This window comes from Dioscorea cayenensis, chromosome 21, assembly GCF_009730915.1.
Source record: "Dioscorea cayenensis subsp. rotundata cultivar TDr96_F1 chromosome 21, TDr96_F1_v2_PseudoChromosome.rev07_lg8_w22 25.fasta, whole genome shotgun sequence".
NCBI lineage: Eukaryota > Viridiplantae > Streptophyta > Magnoliopsida > Dioscoreales > Dioscoreaceae > Dioscorea > Dioscorea cayenensis.
In genome coordinates this window covers 3,664,637-3,677,434 of record NC_052491.1, presented here as the reverse complement: position 1 = coordinate 3,677,434, position 12,798 = coordinate 3,664,637, and the positions used below count along the sequence as shown (strand labels likewise).

The 12,798-nt window shown below is 33.6% G+C and overlaps 1 protein-coding gene across 1 annotated transcript; it reads left to right on the top strand.

The window, feature by feature from the left end:
• The first annotated feature begins 361 nt into the window (after positions 1-361).
• LOC120252553 (F-box/kelch-repeat protein At1g55270) lies at positions 362-10,921 on the top strand. Its single transcript, XM_039260732.1, has 2 exons — positions 362-756; positions 9,183-10,921. Exons 1-2 carry the CDS (start codon positions 694-696, stop codon positions 10,434-10,436), a joined length of 1,317 nt encoding a protein of 438 aa, XP_039116666.1. The 5' UTR covers positions 362-693; the 3' UTR covers positions 10,437-10,921.
• The last annotated feature ends 1,877 nt before the right edge of the window (positions 10,922-12,798 follow it).

Sequence of the window (12,798 nt, the reverse complement as noted above, 5' to 3'; positions counted from 1 at the left end):
TAATAATAATAATAATAATAATAACTGATGTCTCTCCGACACCTTAAAAAATAAAGCTTTAAAATCAATAAAGAATAATATGGTGAATATTAATTTAGTAAACATTTAAAGAAGAATGCTATTTAAAAAAAAATCTCAAAATCTTACTATATATAAAAAAAAATCTTTGTATCTCAAATTGATGCAAATATACATGAAATCCAACTATTTTCTTTTAAATGTGATATTTATTTATTATTCCAAAAAAATAAATTGTGGTGATAAAAGAGGGGAGAGAAGGTCCCATACCCAACCGCTCCTCTATATACTTAGGTCAGTCCTAAAGTCTACAAAGGGTTGACCAAAACATAAAATAACATAATTAAATGATAGACCACCACAAAGACACATACATCACAAGAAACAATGTCCCTTCCCTTCCATTCTTGTGACTTTTTTTTTCCTTCTTGGGCTTCCTTAGAGATCTTCTTCTGTGGATGATGCCCTAGTTTGCTTTGCTTGGAGGGAATGCGATTGATCGATCTATCCATTGATAGATTGATCATCTCTGGTAGGTTTTGCGAGCTGGATTGAGAGGGGATGAGGAGGAATGAGCGTTGGAGGAGGTGATTGAGCTTTGTTGTCAGGGGGGTTGTTGTCATCTTTGCTTTTTGGTTCTGGTTCTGCTGGTTCGGTGGGGCTGCGAGGAGGAGGATGGATGCTGGGTCTGGCCGTGGGGTGAGCAACCCTAGAGGTGTTCGCGTTCAGGCCCCGCTGGTGAGATTTCTCGTGTTAGTTTTTGTGCAATTTTTTGATGTTGGATCTTGATCTGTTGTTGTTGTTGCTATCTTCTTCTTCTTCTTCCTCTCTGTTGATTTGTCTGTTTTTCCCCCTTGGTTTTGTTTGCTCTTGATTTGTGTTTCTGGATCCTAGAATATTAGGGAATTTCGAGGGTGTTCTTGAATGACTGGAGATTTCTCTTAACCATCTGATATCTAGTTGATGTCATGTCTGATTGTGAGCCAAAACCTAGGGTACTTTTTTCCACAAAGTTTTAATCTTTGAACCCTAACTTATGTACACTTTTGTATTGCTCGGCATTGTGTTTGTCGTATGCAGAGCATTTTGATTTTTGGCTGTTAAATAGGAATATTTGACCTTTAAAATGTAGAAATGTACTTTGTTTTGTGTGCCTTTATCATTGGTTACGATCATTAGGATGAGGGCGTGGCCTTGGAATTCCAAGATCCTCATGATTGCACAACCATGCGGGCGAACAAAGTGTGGGGCTTCACTCTATGCAGTTTCTCTTTTAGTCCGAGAATACTAGAATTGTTGATTTTAAGTTAATCATTATGTGCAAGCACTATTTAGATAATTAAAATAGTTAGTTAAATACCCTGTACTGTGTAAAATAAAGGCGCTTACCTTGTCATTTGATTGGTAACCAGTGGCCATTATGGTGGGATACAGAGGTTTGTAGATGGACATTTTTCTCTCATAATTCTTTGAGAGCTATTAACCATAGTTTTGAGATGTAATTATTTCTAGTGGTACGCGGATACGACAAATTTGTATTTTTTCCTCAGATACGGGAATATAGTGTTAGCCTGACAAAAACTTCAAGAGATTAGCAATCACTATGCAATTGCTTTGAGACTACAGGACAATACATTTAACTGTATAATTCAAATCAAAATTAATAAGTTTGAAACTTATCTTGTAATTTGCTAATCTCAAAGCAATATAATTGTGCTCCTCTTTGTGTTTTTGTCGTATCTTACCTTTCTTACATTAGTTGTTTTTTTGGATAAGAAGGTTTGACACCCTATTAGATGGATTTGGATAATGTAGGTTTTAAAATCTTAGTTTTTCTTTTATTTGCAATCTCAATTTTCTTTTTTAATCTACCTTATCTTTTCTTTATCTTTTCAAACCCCATCAATTGTTTCTCTTTATTTGTTTGAAGTAATAATTCTTCCTTATTTTCTCTTATATTTTTAATCCTTGGTTTTTTTTTTCTAATGTAATGATCTTGGAAATTTTATTTTGCTTTAATTTAAATTTTAATATAATGTAAATTCCCTTTATGTGGATCTATTCCTGTGAAAATCACAATTTTCAGTATATTGTATCGGTTTCTCTAAAAATAATGCGGTGTGGTATAATGTTTTTAAAGGCAATATGTTCCAGTAGAATGTTAAAACATAGAGTTTTGCTACAATGTGTCCCAATTTTTCTAAAACAATGTGTCCTACTACATTGTTGCCTATTTCTCCAAAATGTTTTTTGTTAATACAGTGTTCTTTAGTCCTCTAAAAGAAATGTTATTCATGTGCCCACATATCAATTTTTGCCAAATTAATGCGTGTGATACTCTTGGATATGTGGATATTTAATATCCGCAACCATATTCTAGTAGCACTAATTATTTTTGGGGAATTGGTTGAATATGGACTTGACTCTCTCCAATTTCACTTTTAGGAAAAGAATACCAGAATTTCCTAGTTCCCTCTATTTGTAATCATGTGCAAAGTCTATTTTGCTAATTAGAATAGGTGCCCAATTATTCTTTCCAGTGCAAAGGTTGTTCACATTATTTTGTAATTGGTATCCAATGGGCATTATGGTGGAATTCTGAGATTTTTAGACAAACTTTTCCTATTGTAATTCTTTGAGAGCTAATATTCACTGTTAGCTTATGATATGTAATTATTTTTGGGAGGAATTGATGAAATTCTTGATGATGACTAAATTAAATATCTTGTGTGGCATGCTGTATGTAATTAGTTGTTGAGGATCCAAGAGGAAGATGACAATTTCATTGACCCCTGTTAATTTTTCTGCTCGAGTCTAGTGTAGAAGGTATTGTGTGGTAATTGTGTGGCTGGAAGCCATATTTCCAAGGATAAGTTGGGATATTTAGTTGAGCCCATTAACTCATCATGCATGTTTTAGCTGATTGACGTTTTATGAACATCCTGGATTATTATTCTAGATCATTACTCTTATTTGTGATTTAAGCAACTGTTTTTTCTAAGATACAATGACTTTGGAAAAAAAAAGAAGAATATATTAAATTTATTGTGACCATTTTGTATATTATATTAATTGTGAAAAAATAATTTGATATGGAACATTGAACTGATTATATCTATAGCTGATTTTGTAGTGTATCTTTATTTATGATGTCTAGGAGATATTTTTTGCCTTAAATGGTTTTGATATAGAATGAGTTCAAGTTAAGAATTGGTAATAAATCAAAAAGGGTAAAGCTTGTGGTAGCTACTGTAGAAAAGCAGTGGCAACATCTTGCGTCCCTTTGGCACACATTTTCCATGCTAAGGAATTTAAACTGTATGAAGAGCTTTGGCATCAAAATTATCAGCTACAATTTTGTGGAAATAGAAAGCTGACTTCATTTTGCCAGCAATAGCTAACTAAATTATAAAAAGTAAAAGACATATATCATAGACATTAAAGTATTTGTAGACAATGACACAAAAATCGAACCTGAACTATGGGAGGTGTTGTTTCAGGTGTTTATTTTGATATTTGGTTTAGAGGTTGTGTTGCTACCATTGACTTGCTTACAATTCACACAATTAACTCTCTCTGAGCCTTTTTTTTCTTTGCATCATCTTTTTATGAATTTTTTCTCTTTTGAAATTACCTCATATGTAAGATTATCTTTGTCATTTATCATAGATAGATTTCCTTTTATCAAGTTGATTCTAGGTGTATGCTTGTTCAAGCATGGTACATTTGGCTGTGTTAATAATACTGTACCCATTATGTTACCTTTTCAATACATAACTAAGTCCCCTATTGTAATTTATGGGGTTGCTTAGCATTAGTTTGACAAGGAGTCTTGATTGTGTTTTCTAAGCAGGCATTCAGATTATATTTCCATTTGGATCTTTATTTGTTGAATAGTTACAGATGCAAGAAATGTTTAAAGTACATGATCAGAATGTTAAATAGAATTAAGCTGACATGAAAATTGGGAAGTAGAAAAATTTGTCTAGTCAGTTTGTGTATTTTTCTGATTTTAAGTGGAAGTAATTTTGCAGTGCTGTAATAAATAGTAAAAAGTAAAGAATGAGCGCCCTCTGTAGAATGATGCCAAGAAAAAACAGAGGAAGAGGAAAGGACAATAGCAGAAATATTTTTGGTTATTTTTATAAAGTAGATAAAATGGAGATGGGACTGTTGAGCTAATACGGTAACCAAATTTTCACTTAGGGCTTATGACATTATTTAGGGCATATCATACTTTTGGCATCGTTTAGTTGATATTGGACATTCTATGTTAGATCAAATTATAGTTTTTGAATGATTGCATGGAACATCTGAATTGTTGTTGGCTGTGGAAGATTTAGTTGGAGGCAAAAGAAGGAAATGGAAATATTGGTTTGTGGTTATAAATTTATTGATGCTCGTATTCCTCAGTTGCTGAATCTTATAGAGCTCCCAATACCTCATCTCGAACTAGTTTTGAGCCTGTGGCTCCTAGGAAAACAGGGGGCCAAAGACCAAAGAGAAAATTCTATTATTAAATAAATCTAATAGTGTCTGTAAGGAGACTTTTTTATATTTGAGTATCTTTGTGTGACATCCGTAGGTAACATGGAAAACCATCGAAAACATTTTTTAGCATGCCATCCTGAATATGATTGACTTTATATGGCTACAAGCTTAGGAATCACTAAGCATTAGTCTTCAGTTTTATGAAGGATTCACAACATGGGCAATGTTGAATGATCTCTCTACAAGTTCCTGTGTAAGGTAGATAACTCCTCTTTCATCAAATTTCTTGGGGGATGACAAACAAATATCCTTCTTGTTTATGAGCCCAGGAACCATCCAAGACCAGTGTTTATACTTTTGGGGGATTCATTACACTTTGTACCATGTAGGCTGATTTTTCTATGGATTTTAATGTTAAGTTGGATTGCTCTTCTTCCGTCATAATGCCATGGATGGCGAGTTAATTTTCAAATTTTGGAAATTATCCATCAAAATCGGTGTTCGTTTGTCCTTTATAGTTTGTTTTGTTTTCTTCGTATTCTTAGAGTAATTGATGATTACATCTTATAAGGTTAGTTTTTCTTCTAAAAATAATCTGCATAATTTGATATATAAAGTGCTTAATGTCCTTATAAACATTTCTTCTGGCTGCCTATTTAAAATTAACTCTTCAATTTTGTTTTATACTGGTCTTTTACATGATCAGAACCTGTACTAGTGACAGCCAAAATTGAAAAGAATTTACTTGATGGCCAACTTCATTGAGTTCTTCCTTGTCCATAAATCCCATTTTGGGCATTGCATTATCTCATCTTTGTTCTCAATTCTAGTTCTCTTTGTTCATTGGAGGGCTCAAAGCAATTCTGCTCTCTACCAATAGTTGGCATTGGTGCCAATATGATAATACCTTCCAGTTATGAAGTACTTGCTTACATAATTTCAATGATCCTTCGCTAGCTGTGTCACATGCACAGTTGCAGTGCTAATCCAGTCGCTTGTTGCATACAAGTCTACTATGCATCTGCTTCTTGCACCTTGCACTTCAGCCTCAATCAAAGTAGATCTTAAAACAACTCTAGCTTCAGTTGCTGCTTAGCTGCCCATTGCACATATACTGAAAATCCCCAGAATCAAGACTTTACTGCTTCAAAACAATGCCTTCTCTTGTCATCCTTTTGAATCATTATTTTTACTCTTGGACAGTCTATAAGGTCCAAGAATTGGTTTGCATCTATCATCTTCAGTGAGATTAATCAACATTTGATGGACTTTAGTGATAATAGTGGCAATTCATCCCTTTGCGTTGTGAGTCTTCTTTGGACTATAATGATATAGCAGCAATTCGGCCCTTCACAGTGAGTCTTCTTTTAACCTGGAATTGTCAGTGGCTGAAAACAGAGATTTTAGTTAATTTCAAAATACTATTGCAATCCAAATAAATAAATAAATAATAGAAAGGAAAGCATTATCATCCAAGGATATGAACTTCATCCCAAAATCACCCTCCCAAAGATTTTTTTTATAAGTTTCTTCCTTATTTTTTTAAAATTTCTTTATAAAGGCATCATACTTTGCCTATGTTTAGCATGTGGGATATTTTCAATTACAGTCATGCCTTTGAACTTAACAAACATTAGGCCCAATTAGATTGCCTCAGTTTTCTTATGTTAGTGGTCAAGAGGATGCTATTTTGGTCCATTCAATGTTTTAATCAAAAGTTCATGAAGAACAAACCATGTTACCACTTTAGTTAATGTCTTGACTTGTATGTTTCATTTATAAAATAATCCCTAGCTTTAAGTCTGGAATTATGCAGTCTTCATACTCGCTTTTAAGATGCTACTGTAACTCTGATGTTCTTGTTATCAGATTTGTATGAAAAGTGCTCAAACACCACGTAATCCATTATGCTTGTATAAATGCTTCAATATTGTAAATATCATGGCAACAGAAAAGGAAGACTGATGCACATTGATTCTACATGATAAGGTTGCATATACCTCATCCTCTTTCTATTTAGTGATTATCCCACCTCATAATCCATTACGCAGTCTTCATACCCGCTTTTAAGATGCTACTGTAACTCCGATGTTCTTGTCATCAGATTTGTATGAAAAGTGCTCAAACACCACGTAATCCATTACGCATGTATAAATTCTTCAATATTGTAAATATCGTGGCAACAGAAATGGAAGACTGATCTACATTGACTCTACATGATAAGGTTGCAAATACCTGATTCTCTTTCTATTTAGTGATTATCCCACCTCAAAACAAATATCTTAAACGTTTTTCATTGTTGCCTGCCAAATATATGATTTTACTGTTGAACTTGAACTTATTCCAACTACCTCATCCTGTGCATAAAATCTGGTAATTCCAATCAAGAATTACATAATTGTATCTAAGATAACAGCATAGCAGACACCAATAAAGAAAAAGTCTTGATTCAAAATATTTAAGTCATAGTAAATCACTGAATTTAACTCCTGATTTGTTGACCTAAGATAAATTTAAGCTTTGATGGAAGCACTTGACTACATATCATAAGAATCTCACAAAATTAAAACAATAAAGCAAACAAGATCAGCAAACATGTACCTCTTATTGCAAAGCACTACATTCTGTGGAACTGGTGATACTAATGTTCCCATTGAACAATAATGCAAAACAATAACTAAATAGAAGAAAACTATTAACTGTTGATGTTCTATAGGTGAAAGTAATATGGTAATATCTCTGTTGTAATCCAGAGTATTCTATCAAGCTTTCTTTAGATCTATAATTTTGAGGAATTAGATTGAAATATTTAATTCTGATGTTTGAAAAAATCACATGAAGTTAGAAGAAGGTTTGTTTTCTTTAAATGAGCTCTGCTATATTTATGTCCTACTTAAATGAGAGAAAGCAAAGCACATATATTTGTTTTGTCAAAAAAAAAAAAAATTCAAATCAAACTGAGGTAGTTTAACTTCTATGCTATCATAAGATAGTAGTTTTTGCAAATAACCATTCCAACATGCTAATATCATGAATTTTCATATCTTCTGACCCGATCATCTAAATTTCCCTTCATAGTTGCAAACACTTCACCTAGCTTTCTTCTGGACTGACGCCTAGCTTTAAATTACCTGAAATTTCCATAGTAAAGCTCTGTTTCTCCTCATCACCTTGGTTTTTTTCCCCTCAAATTTACTATTCTTTTTCCATTTTTTTTTAATTCGTTTTCTGTTTTTCCTGAGCAATTTTATTCTATTGCTTCCCTCAAAATTTAGATGATCATTCATATTCTTGTGTACTACCCGTCTTTAATATCTTATGCTCTTCAACCACTATGGATAATCACTTGCTCTAATCTTCCATAAAATTTCACTATATCCCTTTTTGTTATCCTGGTGGATTGTATTTAGTAATATCACCTGATTCTAAATCACCATACAAGGCAAAAAGTAGTATAAAAAGCATGAGTTGGTTTTTTTTTTTTTCTCTCTGTGAATGATGTTATTATCACAATACTTTAGACTAAATTATATTTGAAACAAAAAATACTGGAGGCATATTCTCTCATTCTAATGGGAAGGTTATGCATGGAGGTTTAAGATATCTGCTTGAATAGGAAAAATAGTTGGTCATCATCAATATGGACACATTGTGGTAGGATATCTGCTTAAATGTTAATATTTGCTAAATGCAAGGGGGGCAAAAGCTCAAGGACTTACGATGAGTGTTTTTTCTTTTTTTGGGGAGTGACAGGAGTTCGCGCAGTGGACTTCTTTTTAAAAAAATCAGTTTGAGTATTTACCCCTTGCCCCCAAAAAAGAAAAAAAAAAACCTCACTTTTCATGCAGACGTGGGCTGAACTTCCTCTTGATGGCGATGAAGTGGCTGATTGGCCCTTGTGCCTTAAGTTTTATAGTCTCGTAACACTTTTCTTCGACTGTAGTTTTATTGTCATGTTATCTGGTTATCGTAACATTTCAATTACCGGGCACATAAGCAGCAGTTTGTTGTCTTGCCATATGCTGCTCTATGAACAGCTAAAGTGTTTGCTTAGTTGATTAGCTGTGTACTAAGCCATTTGAGATTTATTATTTACTTGTTTGATGTTGAAATCAGCTTATTTTCCTGATGAAAATGTGGTGCTTGGGGATGCATGGCTTTATCTAGTGTAGTAACAGTGATAAGATTCCCCAAAAGAATAACTGGAACATCAAGCCTTTAATGATAAGCTTGCTAAACACCTTTTAATTTGTTCAAGCTTTCGCAAATACTGTTAGATTCTATTGCATCTTTTAAGTTTTAGCTTCTTTAATATATTTATATTCTTTTGCATGTGGAGAGGTCTTCCCTTCTGCTGATTAAAAATGCCATTTTAATATTTTCGCTTGTAGAATAATGTGGTGTAACTTGAGGAGATTTGGTGTTATTGCTGTGTATTCATTAAGCAATTTAATAATACTTAGAAATTGTCACCAAAGAATAGTTCCTGTCTCTTGGCCTTTGATGTTTGCTATTAAATGTATTTAGTATGTTTGTACAGTGTTTTGCATTGTGTTGCTGTAGCTATAGTCGATTGTAACCTTCAAAATTTAATCCTTTTCTCTGAATTTATTCTCTTTTGCTTTTATTTCCTTTCTTTGCTAACTTTTCACCTACATGGTGTAAATTTGCAGGTCGATTCTGTAACATGCTATTGTAGGGTAGATGCAGGATTGAAAACCGTTGTTGGTGCTAGAAAATTTGTTCCAGGAGCTAAGTTATGTATCCAGCCTGATATAATACCCAACAGAGCAAAGTCTCGGAGCTCACGCAAGGAGAGGAGCAGAAATCAGGCGCCACTTTTACCTGGTCTTCCAGATGATCTTGCAATTTCTTGCCTAATCCGAGTTCCTAGAGTTGAGCACCAAAACCTTAGACTGGTTTGCAAGAGGTGGAATCGCCTTTTGTCTGGGAACTACTTTTACTCCCTCAGACAAAAGCTTGGAATGGCTGAGGAATGGGTTTATGTCATTAAAAGAGATCGGGATGGGAAGATATCTTGGCATGCTTTTGACCCTATCTACCAACTCTGGCAGCCTCTTCCACCTATTCCTGGAGATTATTCAGAAGCGCTTGGTTTTGGCTGTGCTGTTCTCAGTGGTTGTAACCTGTACTTGTTTGGTGGTAAAGATCCGCTGAGAGGCTCTATGAGGCGTGTCATCTTTTATAATGCCCGGACAAATAAATGGCACCGTGCTCCAGATATGCTCCGCAAGCGGCACTTCTTTGGTTCATGTGTTATAAATAACTGTATCTATGTTGCTGGTGGTGAATGTGAAGGTATTCAAAGAACTTTGCGTTCCGTTGAGGTATATGATCCCAATAAAGGCAAATGGAGTTTGGTTGCTGACATGAGCACCGCAATGGTGCCCTTTATCGGTGTTGTTCACGAAGGCAAGTGGTTCCTCAAAGGTCTTGATTCTCATCGGCAGGTTACAAGCGAAGTGTATGCACCTACAACTAATAATTGGTCTATTGTTAGCGATGGGCTGGTTACAGGATGGCGTAATCCAAGCATTTCATTCGATGGGAGACTTTATGCTCTGGACTGCAGAGACGGCTGCAGGCTCAGGGTATACGATGGAGCTACAGATTCGTGGAACAAATCCGTGGATAGCAAACTCCATCTGGGTAGCTCCCGAGCCCTGGAAGCTGCCGCGCTTGTTTCAATCAACGGGAAACTCTGTATTATCCGAAATAATATGAGCATCAGTCTTGTTGACATACTGAATCATGGGGCTGGCGTGGGACCTAACAGTTCTCTTATCTGGGTAACTATTGCTGGGAAAGGCCAACTTAAGACCTTCATGACAAACTTGTGGTCAAGCATTGCAGGGCGGAACGGCCTTAAAAGTCACATTGTTCACTGCCAAGTTCTTCAGGTCTAATAATTGAAGGGATTGCAAAAGAGTACCTTTATCTGTCAGAGAATGAACAAGCGGCCGAGCTTTGGAAGAAGTCTTTGTTGAGAGGTTATATATGATCCAACATCCAACATAAGATTGTTTCTTGTGCTAATATATACTTCTCTTCTGAAAGCGATGGAATCATTTTAGACACCTGAAAACAAATCATTTTTGTTCGATATGAAACATGAGGATGGAAGGGGCCATCATCATTCGATGGTTTTGAAGTTTGCATTTAGGTGTTCTTTGGAGGTGAAAATGTTGAGAAAAACAAAACTGGGAGATGAGATGTATAATTCTCTCCAGTTGGCATTATATAGTTCGGTAGGCTGTGTTTCTGTTGTGAAAACATGTAGGAAAGAGAAATAGAGTTGTAGATTTCAGCTGGGGAATGTAATTTTTATGAATTCAGATCAGTTTATCATTGCTGGGATATATATATATATATATATAGGATCTTTAGAGCATTTAAAAACATGGTTATTCTATCTTGATTCTATTTTAAAGGATCATATGAGTGCAGGGCTCGTGCTTGCACCTTGCATTGAGGAAAGTGGACATATTTGCCCGCATGAATATTTTCTAACAGTTAGACGTGTGCGCGCGCGCGCGATGGCCTGCTGAACTTTTTTAAATTGGGAAGTTCTTGCATTAGTTCTGTAAATATGGCATTAGGGTTTAGGGTGTTTTTTTAAGCTGGCATTTGGACCTGGCTGGCAAAACCCGTTGGATCGGCAGTAGGGCTGGCAATCTGTAACCAGCCCCAAGTCGTTCAACCCGGCCGGTTGATTAAAAAATAAAAAAATTTTATTAAAAAAAATCAATTACATTTCATGGGATTTGATTCCCTGATCACTAAATAGGTCAAAGAGGTGGTTGGTTTAACAAAATACTATGTAGCTAGATAGATAGATATAGACCGTCCAATTCATTGCAAACACCAGCATAGATATGAATTTTAACCTCATCTAACTGTGGTAAATGGGGGTAAGGTAATAAAAATTTATACCACAGTTTTTTTAATTAGATATAAAAAAATATTTTTGCTTATCTTATGCCTTTAATAGAGTGTGAGCAGATATTTAATGTTAGTAGAAATATGTTGGATGTAATAACTTCCATTAAACATTAAAATGCAAGTTTGTGTACATGATTGAAAATGTGTTTTAATTCAATGACAAGAAGCAGGGGTAGCAAGTCATTAGTGGCTTTTTCAACACAACATGAAGTTACATGATTAGCGCAAAACAACTACCTCCAAGATGAGGATTTTATATATATATATATATATATATATATATATATTTTATAAATTTGATATTTGAAATTATTTAAAAATACTAGTCATACCAATTAGATGAGGATTTTTCTTGATAGTAAATTCTAAGGTTGTTTAAAAAAATATATATATATTATTGTTTTTTTTTTTCTCTCTCAATGTCCTATCGGATTCGTATATTTAGAACTTAAATCCAATATATATTTTTTTATTTTTTATAACCCTTGTTGAAAATTAAAATGAGTTAATATTAAAAATATTTTGATTTTTATAACTTCATTAAGAGCTTTAAGGTTTGATCATCATAACCTGTTTTCCAAAAAATAATAATAATATCTTAATGCAATTGAGAAATATAACTGCATTTACATTAAACATAAAACAACATCATGCATAAACAAGCTACATTTCTGTCAATACAATACAATGAAACTAACTTTCAAAACACTAACGATCAGTGGCTGAACTAGAAACAAAAACAAGAGGTGCTGAATTCAAATTTAAAAAAAATATTAATTTTAAACAATTCCATTAATTCAAACTTGAGATTATAATAATAATCTATATAAAATATGTATATATCTAAGAATTTTGGGTTAAGTGTAAAAATTTTTATCATATGTGCATAAATAACATTTGACTCAACTAACAATGAAAAACTAAAGTAATAAATAATGCAATTAGAAAACAACTCATGTACAATAATTTGCAAAATAAATTTTTCATAACAAACATTCATAACAAATAACAAAACAAATATTTAATAAATATCATATTATTTTGTTCACAAAAAAAAAATCAAACAATGCAACAAATTAAATTAACTTAAATTAAATATAAAAAAAAAGGTAAGATAAGTCCTTACAAGATAAAACATAAATTTGGAAGAGACTGAGCAAAGAGAGAGAGAGAAATTGCATATGATCTTGAAAGAGAACGGTCACATCTTTTTTAGAGATTTTTGAAATAGTAGTTGCAGTTTTTTTGGTTTTTTATTTTATTTATTATACTATTATTTTTTATATTAATATTTTTAGAAATTTGATAATTATAAATTGATAAGTT